At 42.5% G+C, this 15,538-nt stretch overlaps 1 protein-coding gene across 8 annotated transcripts in view; it reads left to right on the forward strand.

The window, feature by feature from the left end:
* Positions 1 to 15,538, forward strand: part of LOC110974214 (ELKS/Rab6-interacting/CAST family member 1-like) — an 86,627-nt gene that overhangs the window by 24,270 nt on the left and 46,819 nt on the right. For 5 of the 8 annotated variants that reach the window (XM_087135756.1, XM_087135757.1, XM_087135762.1 and 2 more), the window contains 8 exons: positions 1,272 to 1,550; positions 2,097 to 2,237; positions 4,071 to 4,091; positions 6,139 to 6,317; positions 7,473 to 7,496; positions 9,095 to 9,230; positions 10,195 to 10,326; positions 10,916 to 11,076. In XM_087135756.1, the coding sequence (XP_086991882.1) occupies positions 1,272 to 1,550; positions 2,097 to 2,237; positions 4,071 to 4,091; positions 6,139 to 6,317; positions 7,473 to 7,496; positions 9,095 to 9,230; positions 10,195 to 10,326; positions 10,916 to 11,076 (1,073 nt within the window). The remainder of the gene's footprint in view (positions 1 to 1,271; positions 1,551 to 2,096; positions 2,238 to 4,070; positions 4,092 to 6,138; positions 6,318 to 7,472; positions 7,497 to 9,094; positions 9,231 to 10,194; positions 10,327 to 10,915; positions 11,077 to 15,538) is intronic. The other 3 variants (XM_087135759.1, XM_087135758.1, XM_087135760.1) reach the window with 3 other exon arrangements.

The following is a 15,538-nucleotide window of genomic DNA, read 5'->3' on the forward strand; positions in this document are numbered from 1 at the left end:
ACCTAGGGGAAAATCCCAGCCGTTGCCAGTTAATTCAGACCATGGCGGAAGGAAAATCCATGTTCCGACTTGGCCTGTATCTTGAGAAGGGCAGTGGTGACCTTTGACCTACAAGTGAACCCTCCCTCCAATTGCTTTTATATTGGTCCAATGACATGATCTTTTATTGTAAGTCACAGAATTAGAGATCTATTGCCCGGAAATAGTGTATGCTTTTTTTCCAATTTAATTGTTTTCCACGTTACATCTTTGAAGGCATGGATAGAACATGTTGAGTCCTCTCTCTTTTCTACCTTTTTGCAAGATTGTTCTATTCCTCTTTGCACTCTCTTTGTGTTTGGCTTTGATGAATTCTGCATTGTCAGAATACTTGCATCAATTAACCAGTGACCAGTTCCATTTTACTGCTGCTCTTCGTGCTGTTCCTTATTTTCCCCTTATTTTGTTCTGTGGTATGCCCGGTTGACACCTCTTGTTTAAACGTTTAGGAAAACTCTTCGCAGTCCTCAGTAATTCTTTTCAAGATTGAATGTAATGTATAGTTTTGTCATACTCGTAAACAAGGATTAAGGTTCTTTGGTGATCATGGAAGTAACTTGGTCCTTTGTTTGGCCTTCACGAGGTAGCCATGCTGGTATTAGCCTGTGGCTGTGACTTCATCTTATTGTGGCTACCGTGAGTAATAACCAACGTGGATGGAGTTTGTTTTGGGGGAGCTGTCAAACTAAATATGTTGTTTAATTTTGAGTTGTTCTAACACTTTCGGCTTGGCAACCAAACTCAACCAAGTGCATTAACACAATTTTTTTTTGGGAGGGGGGATGTTCCAAAACACTGATTTTATGCACATAGAGGGTAAATCACACCCATGTTGTTTTGATGGAGATTAAAATTGGATGCCACCCCCTCCGTAAAAGTTGGTCAGTTTTGTTTCCTTGATGAGGAAAAAAAGGAAATAATCTTAAAGGTAGATAAGCTGACTTATCCATTGTATGAGATGTCCCTTGTGGTAGTAAAGAGTTTCTTTCTGATGCTGTTCACATGTAAACATATTTTGGAATGGCACTGCAAATATACAAGGTATACAGTCTTTGCTAATGTTGAAACGCTTCATATTTGGAAGATTTTGACGCAGATGCTTTGTGATGTCCAGTTCGCATTTACAAGCAGTTTTGTAATAAATGCTAAACAGCCTTTCCTCTTGAATCAAGAAACCCTGAGTTTCAAAGGTTCATTTTTCTTCTTTTGCCTTACCATCATCATGGCAACAGATTGACAACCTCCAGGAGCAGCTTCGGGAGAAGGAGGAGCAGTGTGACCAGATGCGGGCTAAGCTGAATGCTGCCCAGGCCGAGCAGACCAGCTCAGACAGCGCCGTGTCCAGCCTGGAGGATGCACTGATGGAGAAGGGACGGGCGCTGGAGCGGGCCAGGGAGGAGAAGGAGCGCAGCACCCGGGAGCACGAGGAGGCGATGCAAGGCCAGCAGCGACAGCTCAAAGAGGTCAAGGCAAGGCTGGAGAGCCTGCTGAAGGAGCTCAGCGAGAAAGAGGTTGGTATTCTCAGTAAAGTGCTGCAGTCAAGCACTTCACCCGTATATTAGTATTTTAGTCAAGTACTTCACAAGTATTAAGTTTTTTGTTGAGTACTTGCCAAAAACACTATTTCAGAAGTGTAGTGGAATACTTTCGAAGTACTTTGTTGTTGTAGTCAAGTATTTCACAGGTACTTCATTGTCAAGTACTTCACTAGTATTTGAGCATGGTTGTTGAACACTTCATTGGTACTTCAGTGTTGTAGTCAAATACTTCACTGGTGCTTCAGTATGGTTGTTGGATACTTATTAAGTACTTTTGTATTTAACTTGTGTTCTTCACAAGAACTTAAGTCTTGTAGTTGGGTACTTCTAAGCACTCTAGTGTTTTAGCCCAGCACTATAACAGACTTTGTGGACAGATACCAGATAGTTGTCAATAGACATGGATTGTGGCAGATGGGGTTTTAACCTGTGAATGAAGCGAGTTATTGAGGCATTCCTTTAATCTATGGAGAAACAATTCATCATTATTCCAGTCCTGCAAATGTTTTGTCTCACCAGGCGAGTTTAATGGACTTGAAGGAGCATGCCTCCACGCTAGCCTCATCAAGTCTCAAGAAGGACTCCAAGATCACAACGTTGGAGCTGGCTGTGGCTCAGAAGACAGAGGAAACAGCCAGGCTAGAGTCGGACCTGAGAAAGGTGGGCTCAAAGTGGCCTGGGGTCCCCGAAAGTCAACCGAGCTCTTGGATTACATGCAGCATTTTTCAGGGCCAGTTAAATTTATCCTTTGTGGCTTGTTCGGCAAAACTAAGATCTTGAGACCTTGCAATGAGCCAGTTTGGTATTTCCAAATTCTAAGTTCATTTCAGAGCGTGAACATGTTCGATTAGGCCTACCTCAGGCCTGTGCATTGTTGTCTCTTTAAGTTCTTGCATCACTTCACCAAACTTGTCCATTGCAAATGTGTCCAGCTTACTACTGTCCAAAAAACCTTATTAAGTTACTGTCCAAATTTGATGGATCACACTACAGGACGCTGCCAGTGCTGTGTGTGCAGATTACAATTTCGCATTGCTATTTTAGACAGCTGAGCTGTAAGCTTTATAGAAATTGCCACAGGAAACACAGAACCCACTCGATCACTTGAAGCTAAAAATGATGAATCAGTTAAACTCTGATTTTTATGTAACCCATTTCCTTCATCCTAGTAACTGCGGGAATGCTCCTTTGTTTCTTGCATTTATGCATGTGTTCGCACAAGTCAGGGACAGGTTTGCATTTTCTGAGCTGAAATATCATCTTTCACTCTCCTGTCATCCACTTTCTCCTTTTTGACGACATTTCAGGCCCACTTTTCACAGTCCATTCTCGAGTTGTGCAGTTCAGAGCGGTGTAAAGAGAGTGTAGCATCAGCTTCAGATTTTGGAAACAAAATGGCTGTTCATTACATGTACAGTAGAGCGTGCGGCTGTTGTATACTAACTATACGCATGCATTCCAGGCATACTTGTCTCCAACAATGGTGGTACTTTTGTCGGAACTCTCTCTATACATGGCTCTGGTGCAGTTGAGTCTTTTCCTCATAGGCTGACAAGCATACTAAAAATGCAAGATGGTACAGTTAAGACTCAGCCTAAGAGGCTTGACAGTATGGCGTGAGTAGCATTGAGTACTACTGAGTATGAGGCTTTTGATTATGGGTAGAATGCCGATTATTAGGTTGCAAAAGGACTCAGGCGTGAGCTGGAGGCTGAGTTATGTTGCAGGATATTTGTACGTTTCCTGCTTAATTGTGCTCAAATGATCGTGCTCCTTATTCAAAACTCACGTTTGACAAGGCTTCAATTCCTATAGCATAGTCTTAATGTTTCAGCGAGCTTTGAGACACACAAAAGAAAGACTCAACTGCAGAGACATTCTCAGCTTTTCCTCGGTCTTCTTTGTTTGATTTTGTTTCCTCTATTCTTATCAAATCTCATTTCCATTTGACAAGAGGTAGTCAAGTCTGGGTCCAAGCCCCAAATAATAAAAAGCCACCAGAAAAAATTAATGACTAAAAAGAGCAGACTAGGGCTACCCCCAATTACTTGTCTACAGCTGGAATTGGCACATACATCAAAGGGAAGTGAATGATGCCGCAAGTAATCGGCTTCCATAGGCGAGTGGAAAATTTCAAGCTGTAGCCAGGTAATTCAGGCTCTCCTGAGCAGTCCATGTGAATCTCGCAGTGGAGTAAGTCTGGGCTTGACGTGGAGCCTGACTAGATTCTAGAAATGGTTTTTTGATTGTGAACTTGTTTTTATGTCTTACTGGCTAATGACTTGTGTCTGAGCGCTGCCATTTCGGAACTTCCTATTCTGAATGTTCTTTGAACAAACCTGTTAAATTGACCCCAGATTTTTGGGTGACATGCTTGCAAGAAAACGCCAGACAGCTATAGCATGATTATCATGCTGACGGTTTTCTCACTCATTTAATGCTCACTTTCTTTCATCCCTTGAGTTTTGATTCTCTATCTTCATGCATGCGCAGAAAACTCGCAAAATATACATGGTAAGTTGCCCCCTATACTCTCACCAGCATCCTGCATGGTCATGCTCGCTCCCATTCTGAACATTTGGAGGTTGAGTCAGTCCCAGTGTTTTTGTTTCATTTGAGTTTAAATTTTTTTTTTCAGGCCGTACGGAATAAAGCCTTGTTGACCAACATAAGTCATTCTTGGCACAAGAGCAGAGCACAGTTTTATTGAATTACATGCATCTTACAACAGGTTCTAATCATTGGGTTAAACTGTGACTGTGACATGAAATGCAGTCAAGTGATATCTGAATTCAAACCTTTGGTGAACTCCAAAGTTGCTGAGATGCACAGCCGCTGTGGTTTAATATTCATTGAGGGAGTAACAGAGGTTTGTGCTGGAGTACTGTGCTGGGTCATTTCTACATGTTGTGCCCCAAAAGACGCAGAAGTCTGTAATTCACGCACAGATTTCCTTTGAATAGACAACCTACTGTTGGCTGTTCCTTGATTTTTTTTTGAGAAAGCCCTCTTCATGAACCTACTTGTACAAATAACGAGAAGACTACCTTTGATTCTAGTTAACCGGAGTGGTGAAGCCACCTTGTTCGATCGGTGAAATTTCAGAGAACAGGGTTGCTGCGTCCTTGTTCAAATATAAATGACTGTCTGATAATACCCGGTAGTTTGCCGGAGTGGTTAACCAGACTTTGAGCAAAGAGAACTTGTCACAAGTGACATTGTCGTTTTTTAGTCGCACACCAAGGCATGTGATATAATCCTTGTGCACGGTAGAATGACCCTACTTTATGTAGAAACCCTTTTTAAAAAAAACAACCCAATACTTATTCCCCTGGCTTCATTCTTAACAGTAACCCTCCTACTAACATGTGTCACTTAGTTTTCTTTGCAGCACCTCCCAGCCCTTGTGTTATGAGAGTAGAAAGTTACATTGTTAAATCTTGAGCCTTCTGTGTCGTGATTTAGTCAGATTTTTGGCTGTTATATCAAATAGAATTTGGATTCTGATTTTTCCTTTTAAAGCCGGATGAGATTCACTGATATCTTAAGTGAAATTATCGTGCGGAGTGCATGCACACATGTGAAACAGTTTGATGTTTAAAACCTGATCTTCTGAATGTTTCAGAGAAGGCAAGTATTGATCGGTCTCGTTCTAGTTTCCACCTCTGGTGGTCCCAGCTCTTATCCCACCTGATACTTAGCGCGTGCAGGTAATGCCATGTCTTGTCTGGTCATGCTAAATTCAGTAGGTTTTCCTTAGGAGTAATTGTGATGTTTTTTCTGCATTGTTAATACAAAATACACGTGTCCTCCACGGTCCTTTCTTTGACACATTTTCGAATTGGTTTCAGTGCGGTAATCAAATTTACTGTTTTGAAGGTCCTTGACTTGTGTTGTTAAGACAATAAATCCCAACTTGTATTTAACAGTGCATCTGGAGCATTTGAGAATGACAACTTTTTTTCATGAGACTTGTCTAGAATTCTGAAATGGAAGTAGATTTTTTTCCCCATCAACCAAGAGCTGAAGTCAAGCTCCCCTGCCTGTAACATATCCCACAAAAACCCCAGAAAGTAATATTAGCATAGCTCTTGCTATCCTGTGCATGATCATGTACTAGAAGTCATTAGCATTTGTCTGACTTCAAGTCTGAAGTAAAACGTTTGAGTAGTGATTTGTGTACGTTAACTCTTAGTGGAAAGAACAAGACCGCTGACTATTAATGAGTTGATACGGAGTTGCTCCTGGAGATGTTGGCAGCACACATTTAACTGCCACACTATTGTCTACTTCCTGAAGTTCAGTACCCAATCTGGCAAATGCCCCCTGTACCCATCCCTTGGATGGGATGTTAAAAGCCACAGGCTCGAGGCACCAAATTAGTGTACCTTTCAGAATCCTAGAAATCAGAAATCAACTTGCATGTACTTTGAAAAAATGCTGTTTCTGCACAAGGGCACGACAAGCTATTGGCTATTTTAAAGAACATACGTGAAGAGACTTTGGACATCACAATGATCCTTTTTTTTTTCAAGATGTGCATCATCTTCTTGTTTTTCAGCTGCGAGAGGACAAAGAAGAGGAGGAGAAGAGGGCAGCCAAGGCCCTGGAGGAAGCCACGGCGAGGCACAAAGACGAGACGGCCAAGACGCAGAGCGAGGTGGACCGCCTCCTGGAGATCATGAAGGAGATGGAAGGGGAGAAGAACGACAAGGACAAGAGAGTGACGGAGCTTGAAAGGTACGGGAAAGGAGAGGTGGGAGCTTGGATTGATCCTAGTCCTCTGTGAATACCAGTGGACCAGTTGTAAAATCCAGATTATCCTCCTTGTTCAGGTGGTTGGGGAGCTAAGGTTTGTAAGCTGCTTAGCAAAGGACTGTTGGGAGCTTGGATCAGTCTTGGTCCTTGATAGATACTAATGGAGCAAGTCCAAAGGTCAGAACGTTCCTGCAGTGGTTAGAGTTTTGTGCTCAGAAAGGTGTGAATGTGGTTAAACAGTACTGATAGATCAGTTTCAAAATTCAGACTACTTCATCGATAGAGTTCCATTCAGAGGAAGAGAGAGCTGACAATGAAGGCAAGAGAAGGCATTGATCTGTCTTTAAAGCCTCTTTCTTACTAATAGAGCTTTTTTCAAGGTTAAGGTCTTTTAGTACTGTTCAGAAGATGAACAGCTGTTCAGGAAGGAAGGAGATAACATCTCTGATTGTCTTAGATACTGTGAACCGTATACCCTTGCTTACCTGTCACTGAACATTTTCAGAACTTGGAACCATCCTTCATGGTGCCTTAAAGAACTTTTGAAACCATGGGTGATGCCATGTGTAATGAAGGAAGGACGTAAGGCTTTGATCTACGGAGCTTAAGATCAAATTATGGGTCACAAGAAGTTAGCAGATGGCATAAAAGAAATTGACTTCTATAGCATTAATCTGTTCGGTGCTTGAAAGCTTACCCCTGTGGTCATCATAGCCAGAGCTGGAATTGCATATACATGTACCGGTACCTGGATTCTCAAGAATAATAAAAAATCAGTTAGACTCCCCTGCCAGTGTTCCCTGAGGTGAGGACATTTAGGGAAACCAGTTGTTGCTGCGACAATAGGCTGCTGATGCAGAGCAGTAGCTGTCACGTCGTCATAGTCATACCTTTGTTGTCCCATGGTGTACAGACTGCAATCAGATATCCGAGGGTGTTCTATTGGTCTGTGAGACACGTACGGCCTGTGGAAGACACTCCTGTCTTCAAGTGTTTGGGTCAACAAAATGGAAACCTCTTTTTTTAGGGAAAGCATTGTATTTTTGTATGGCATGCAGTGAAGTGATTTTTAACATGTTGTTACGAGTGTTCTCATCAAATTAACCTGTAACCTTTTATACCTAACTCATAATGTAGTATAATCAGGAAGCATTGTCCGGGGTGAGTTTTTTTGTTTTCTTTGCCTGGAATCAGTTTGTCAATCCATGTCGTTAACTCAAGGTTATCTGTTTCAAAATAGAAGGTTTTTTGGTTTGTTCATATTGTACGCAGTGTGCTTGTGCCACTGTTTCCCTGGTTTCTGTCACTTGTATCGTAGTGCATTCATATCTATATTCTGTTTTCAGATTTGGAAAAATTTGTGGAGTTGTCACCCCTGTTTGTTGTCGTGGCAGTTGTTCATTCATAACGTTAGGTAACATGCTGTTGTTGCGCATGCATCGGGGCACAGAGCCTGTTGGAGATGTTGTGGTACTTTTTTGAGTTGGATTAATTGTGACTTGAGAATGAATTCCGTGCATAAGAAATTCCTGTGAGGGTAAGACTGTAGAAATATAATATTACGCATGTGAGCCCTTTTTTCAAGATGTATTTTTTTTTGTGTGTGTGCGTTGGGAGATGTTAATTTATTTAACATCTCCCCATAATTAATTTATATAACCGGCAAAACCTGTTATATAAATTAACATCTCCCCAACGCAAAAAAAAATACATCTTGAAATTGTTAGCGGTACCCGCTGCTTCACCTGACTTGGACCGGCCAGCTGACCCCGGCAAGCTCGGTGGTCGATTGGTTAAGACGTCTGCACTAGTAAGCAGGAGGTTGTGGGTTCGAGTCCCACCCGAGTAAGCTTGTGACTTTTTTTCGCAAGCTCTCAGACAAGCACTGAGCATACAGTGTTTATTAATATATATGTTGGGTAAGGGCAAAACCCGTTATATAAATGATAGCCCTTGTTGAACATGGGATATTTCTATGAACATGTCGTTGGTTTCACCACGAAGTGACATCGTGGATAGTTGCTGCACCACGAAGTGACGTATCGTGGATAGTTGCCGCACTACGAAGTGACGTATCGTGGATAGTTGCCGCACTACGAAGTGACGTATCATGTGTGTAAAGTCTATGGATGGTACGTCACTTCGTGGTGCACCAAAACAATCCTATCCATCACTTCGTGGGGAACCCGACGATGTGATTTGCCTTAGAATGCATGAACATGGAGTCGTAATTTTATTTCCACCATACTTTCATTTTTGTTTTGTCTTGTTATGGTTTTGTATGTAGAAGCACATAATTTTTTGTTCATTTGCATTTCGTTGTCACACATAGTTCATCTCATTTGGTATGCCTCAAACTAGTAGTCTTAAAAATCATGGTAGGAACAGCATCATTTGTAATCCATATACGTATGTAATGTTATGCTCACATTTAACACCCTGGAAAGTTTCCTGAAAAAGCTATCTGACCACATTCAATGAAACATTAAAAAATATGGACACTAAAATTGGCAAGTTTCTATTCACAGAATTGATATGGTATTTACACCGAACAAATCTGTTCTGCAAAAAAAAAAAAAATTGTTTTTTAGGGGGACAAGAAAATGGGATCCCGCTCATTATTATGGAGCAAAAGACAGAAGAAGGGGCGGGGGACAGACCAAGAAATCGAATATCCCAAGCATCCTTCCCCCAGGACAGTCCACTTTTGCAGGTGTTCAGTGTAAAATTTCTTCTCGTTCCGTGGTTGCATCCCGCAGTCAGCTGAAGGACGCCACCAAGAGGCTGACTGGGGTCAAGCGAGACCAGCAGCTGCAGAAGAGGAAGAACGCCCAGCTGCTGGAGGAAGCTCGGAGGAGGGAAGGCGAGCTGAGCACAGACACGCAGCAGCTCCAGGTGGGCCGAAGACGGGGAGGTAGAGGGGCAGTCAGAATTATGTGATTCTACCTCACAGAAGAAGTCCTGAGTCGCCAGAGTCACTTTTGGATTGAAAACCTTTTAAAGAATCTCGCACGATGTCAATCAATACAAGCCCTCACCAGTTTTCAATCACATGTTGTCTTTTTTGTCAGGGTGCAAAATTGAGTGATATATATGAAACAGACTGCTTAGTTCGCCTTGTCTGATACAACTTTAGTCAAATTACTAAAAAAAGTTACCTTAAGACTCAGTTTGTGGGGATGGATAGCAGTGGGAAAGGCCTTTTGAAAAGGCTGACCAAACTTGAGGATAGCCTAGGTCTTGGGCTTGAGTAACCCTAATAGACGTTAAATATAATGATGTCATGCTGGGTTTACTTATGCGCTTTCCTATAGGTCATATCCCACCTTTCTACTGCAGGAAAGTATGTAAACCAAGCATGTTGTCACGTTAGGGGTCTGCTGTTAGCAACAGAACCCTCACTGTTTCTGCCAACTATCACAGTTCATAACTTGGTTCATAACCGAGACATCATGGGTAGCTCAGTCACTGTTGAGTAACCTTGGATTTTGACTCTTGACTCCTAGAGGAACCGGAAAGGGAGGGTTCCTGGCTGGTCACACCGAGTAAACCCTGAGGAGCCATTGATTGTGTATTGGATAGAACATGAATAATAGCCACAGGTACACGGGGGGGGGGTATAGCTGGGCAAAGGCTCTGACATCGGCTCTTTGCTTTCAGCTCACCTACAAGGTGGTATTTTGCCGAAGGTGGCAATACTCGGAGCAAATATAGGGAACTTAAAATCATTTTTCATCATTGCTTGATGTGCCATTGCCTCTGAATAAAAACCATGGGTAGGCCTCAAATATCCACCCAGTCAAGTGAAGGATCAAAGTAAATTCCTGGACCTCATGTGATGGAACTGCTTTCCTCACAGACCTTTGTCAGGCAGAGAGATGAGAGGATAGAGGAGCTGGAGGAAGCTCTGAAGGAGAGCGTCAGTATCACGGCCGACAGGGAGATGGTCTTAGCCCAACAGACGCAGACCATCAGTAACCTGCAGAGACAGGTAGGCTGTCGGGGGTGCAATGACGCTGATTTGTCACAATGGGATGAGCACACTAATACACCATTCAGTACACTCGACGATTACAAGTCCTGAACACGTTGAACACAGTTCAGTTATGGCCAAGCATTATGATTCACATTTTCTTTTGCTGTATCACGGAATCCTCAAATTCACATTTTTCAATGGTTCCTTGCCATGTTAAAGAAATTGTTTCCGAGTTCCAGCTGCAATAGGTCTTTACATTTTGGAAAGAAATTCCAGTCGAGAAGGGGTTAAGTCTGTTACCACCCGTACCCTGATGATGTGCCGTCTTGTGAACCCACAGGCAGCACAGTGTCTTTAATACAGTTTTTTGTACACAGGTCAAGGTTTGAGCCCGGCTTTTTCGGATTTCCTCATATGTTCCATTGCATTTGATCCAGAGGCTTTGAAAGTAGATGCAGTTCATAAACCAAGGCTTTTTGATGCAGGCATCTGGTGCCAAGAGACTGACAACCACGGGACGGCCAAAGCAGTAGGGCTGCTGGCAATTAGATATCTAGCTAGGTACCCTTGTTCTTGTATTTCCCTTGTCCTCTTCTGCTTTCAGATCGACAACCTCAAGAGGGAGCTGGAGCAAGTCAAGAAGCAGCTCTCTACGGCCAGCAACAAGCTGTCCACCACCACCACCGTGCTACGGGAGAAGGAAGCCAAGCTGAGTGCCTTGCAGACGGAGCGGCGGAAGACACTAGAAGAAGCCATGGAAATGAAGTGAGTTTTGGGCGGATAAAGCCCAGTCCGAATCATTTGAATTGACAGCCTTTTTTTGGTCAACACCCAAGCGACTACAAGAGGGGGGGTGTATGTTTACACATCTACAAGGGTTCTTTGGTACGAACTCACTGCGCCCACGCTCACATTCACGTGCATGTGTGACCGATTTTGAGTGGAATGTACTCTACACCATGCGAGTGAATGAGCCCGGCTGAACAACTTCCAAGCAGCCTGTCTCTTCTTTGCCTGTGAGGGTGCGCTTTAACCTTGAGGTGGATAAACCTTGGACATAATGATGACATCACGCTTTGTTTACATGTGAGCCTTCCCATGGGAGCCAGGGCGGATGATATGCATGTCAACGAAATGGGAAGTTGTCATGCCATTGGTCAATTCTGATAAGACTTCAGGAGCAGTTGCAAAGTCAGTCAGACGATGTTTGAAAACTGAACAAAGTTGTCAAGGTTTGACCTTGGAGCAAACTTTTAAATCTAGTTAGTCACGTGTTGAAGCATGGGTGTCTTACGAGTTAACTCAGAAGTACATGTATTGAAGATATGGGATAAAATATGACTTAGAAATTGTTCTTGCTGCAGAGAGAGCGCCCCAAATTTCCAAACCTTGAGCTCTTTCCTGTTCAATACCTTCAACCAGCTCCTCATTTTACTTCTATAATGGAGGGAATAAGAAACAAAAGAGAGACCAGATGTTGTAAATGGCGGCCTCATTTGGTGAAGACTTGTAAGTTAGCATACCCTTTGATCAGAATAAGCTGAAAATACCAGTTGCAGTTTGAATGGGATGGGTGGTTGTGTCCCAACAATGCAATGTCTTACAAATTCCTCTGAGATCGGTCTGTTTGGAAGACAGACCTGCTCAGTGGAATTTCGAATAATCCTTGAAAAGTTGATGCAAAACCAGAGTTCAGAAGCTGATCTGCTTGTCAGTTTGATTAACACCGTCACGTCTATATCTTCTTGGCTCTTCATAAATCAAAGCCAGGCTATTGCTTGCTGCTGCAGCAAGGTGTGTCAGCACTATGCATGATTTTGTTTTGGCAGTAACTTTGAGGAAGGAGACTAGGACTTCAGACTTTGAACTGCTGTCCATTGCTTTATCACCAGGAGCAAATTTTGTGGCTTTAAATTCATCAACAAAAGTTTGACTGAGCAAACAGAAATTACCTGCCAAAACCTATGATGATGTGTCTGATTTTAGCTGGTCCCCATTTGTGTGGAATTCTGCTTTTCACTGGTCTCTGTATGACAGTTCTCTGAAATCTTGGCCTGTGGCCTCCAACCATTTCATTGATAGTCACCCAAATGTGGAGAATCTCTGAGAAAGTTGGAACCCAGTCATCCGAAGTCATAATTCCTTGCTCATGGCTCAGTGGTAAAGCCAGGGTGAAACTTCTAAGAAGGATGCACACATTTTTTATTGGAGCACTGAAAGTTGGTGAAGTACACAAAATGTGTTCAACATTTCAAATGGGAGGGGGAAGGGAACGGAAAACGGGGGTTGGAGGGAAGCACATACCTCCACCTAGGGAGGGCCGTGTGTCACCCATGCCCCCTGTAGTTACACCACTTTTGTATCTGTCATGCGATAAAAGGGTTCGTTTATCAAAGTCCCTGTAACTTACTTGTGTGTCTGTTAGGCAATTCTGTCAGATACTTCCCTTTGCTGGCACGTAATGTAGAGGTTTAAACAAAAATGCTCTGACTTCAGTTCATTTCAGAATTGTGTTCCATACTTTACAGTCTGTGGAAAATACCATGACCAAACATCCACAGTGGCAAAACAAATTACGACCAGGTAAGATCTGCGTTGAACAGAAGCATGCCCTCATCACTTGAAAAGAGCCATTTGGTAGGGAGTGTTCATTTTGTGGGAAGCGACGCGACCTTAATGTGCGGATTTCATAGTCATTTGCGAACCAGCGAAGTGTTGTTCCCACCAAAGTAGCCTCCATTTCTGGGAAAATGGTGCTGGTACCCTCTCTTGGTCCTGCTCACTGCTCATGCAAAGTAAATAGCTCTGTGTGCATAGTATTAGGCTGAGTAGCTTCCTTGGTACACACGGGAAGTCTGTCACTGTCCATTAGTCATAACTTAACTCACTTTGATGTTAATGATAGACCAGTTACGTGTCAGACCCAGATGTGTAGCCTTTCAGGATTATGTAGCCAGCATGACAACATCTGTGATGAAGACTACATGTGGTAATGATTTGTTAGGTTGGATTCAGTGTAATGTCTTCTTTTGGTTTATTAAGTCCTGTTAAATTTTTTTTTATTAGGTCTCGTTGGGGTCCAAGTATGTTTGGGTGCGGGTGAAAGTTGGAATGGGTCCAAGTTGGTTTTGGGTCGAGTTGGCATGTGTCCGAATTGGTATTGGGTCCGAGATGGCATGGATGCGAGTTGGCTTGGGTGCGAGTTGGCATGGATGCGAGTTGGCATGGATGTGAGTTGGCATTGGTCAAGTTGGTTTGGGGTCTGAGTTGGCATGGATGCAAGTTGGCATGGGTGTGAGTTGGCATGGGTCCAAGTTGGTTGGAGTCCGAGTTGGCATGGGTCTGAGTTGGCTTGTGTCCGAGATGGTATTGGGTCCGAGTTGACTTGATTCCATTGAGACTTAGCCTGAAGCATGTCTATATTTAAGCATCTGTTAACTTTAAAAAATAATGTAATTTGGAAGTCGGTAGATAAAAAAGGTTAATTGCGGGATTAATTCTGGCACGAAAGATCAACAGAGATTAGTGTGTAGGCTTTGATTTTGATCAAGTTCCCCTGGAAGGGAAATACTTTTGTATTATGTTCATGCCGACCTCTGAAATGTGTCTCGGCTTGCCACAGGCATGTGGCTGAAGTTATACTAGTCTCCAGTTAACACCTTTATTTGATAATGAGCAACCTGCACATTTCAAACTCAATCACAGTCACACTAATCATAAGACTCTGTGAAAATAGTAACAAATTTAGTGTCGGAGAGGCTGATTGGTCAGTATTTTGGCTTCCACCGCAGTGTCATCCAGTCACATTTCTGTTAGGAACAAGCTGCTCCAGCTGGCCTGGTCAGATTCGATTTATGCTGAAGCAGAACACGACTCTTATAAGCAGAAATGTCGTTCTGGCGGTTGTCAAATACTGCCAAAAGCTAAGGAGTTAACTCAGTAATGCATTCATTTGATTTGCAAACTGGATGAAATGTTATTCTTGTCCATTTCAAACCGTATCAAGCTTTTGAAAAAATTCCCACCTGCGTTCTGTGTATATTTGCAAGCATTAGCTGATCTGAGTCACAAAAGATTACGAGTTATGAGTCCGTTTTCCACTCGTCCCCCCCCAGTCTTGTTAGAAATTTACTGATTCTCCAAACTAGTCAGAACAGTTGAACATTGACAACTTAATCATATCCAAGTTTGTTTTTTGCAGTCCCACCGTTCTTCATCTTTAACCTATTTGCCCACGTACTGAGAAGGCTTTCCAATCTCAGAAGGTTCAGTGAAGAGCAGTGGAACACATTATGACTCAATTTTGACATTTATGCACATGTATTTTCCTTTGCCGAAATCCCTTTACGACCCCTGCGAGGCACATTGTTTGGGGGTCCTCGGCTAGTTCTCATGATTCATGGCAAAAGTCTGCAGAAGCTTAGTGTGTTTCCTTTCTTCTCACACTCTATCCTCCGCATACCAGTCGGCTGCGTAAGGGGGAAAAGGCAAAAAGCATTTGCCCGTCATTCTCTGTGGATGCATCTTAAAGGTCTCTTTCCGTTTGTGCTGCTCCGAGAGGGTTAAAAAATGCAACGTAAATTTACAGAGTGGTTTTCAAAAATTGTTGCTAACCATTTGATGGAACAGCGATATATCCTAAATCACCATCTCCTCAAAGTTTATTTCTAGAATGCAATGCAGTTGGTGTAGTTAATAGAGTTTTTCCCACCTGAACATTCCTTCTGTGATAAGACCTAGAAGGCCAGCCTTGGAATCCTTCCAGTGTTAGTTTGATGCCAACAAAAGAATTGTCCTAAGTTTGCTGATGATGCCCTTCTTTAGGTTTCCACTTTTCTACCATTCACTGGGGCTGATTCGAATCGAATGTTTCCCTATTCGAATATTCAACCTTCAATTCTGTTCAAGTTCCATACTCTAGGATGGATTCTATATTGGACTGTTGGGATATCAGCTGCCTTTAAGTGTAAGGAATCTGCTTGAAATAAGCCTTCAAAGTGCAATTTTTATCATTTAAAAAAGAAAATTCTCCTTTATTTTTTATGAAGTTGAAAATTGGAATTCGGAAAAAAACAAATATTTGGTAATCTATCAGATATGTGGATATTCAGCACAGCTCTACTATTTACCGTGAAAATCAGTCTGAGAAGATCTGTAACTGATACTGAAGTTGGCTTTGTAAGATGAAGTATGGATATATTGGTTAAATCCCTTGCTAATCCTATCC

This window comes from Acanthaster planci, linkage group LG04 (genome assembly GCF_054643075.1).
Source record: "Acanthaster planci isolate LZ-2023a linkage group LG04, COTS_SCS, whole genome shotgun sequence".
Taxonomy (NCBI): domain Eukaryota; kingdom Metazoa; phylum Echinodermata; class Asteroidea; order Valvatida; family Acanthasteridae; genus Acanthaster; species Acanthaster planci.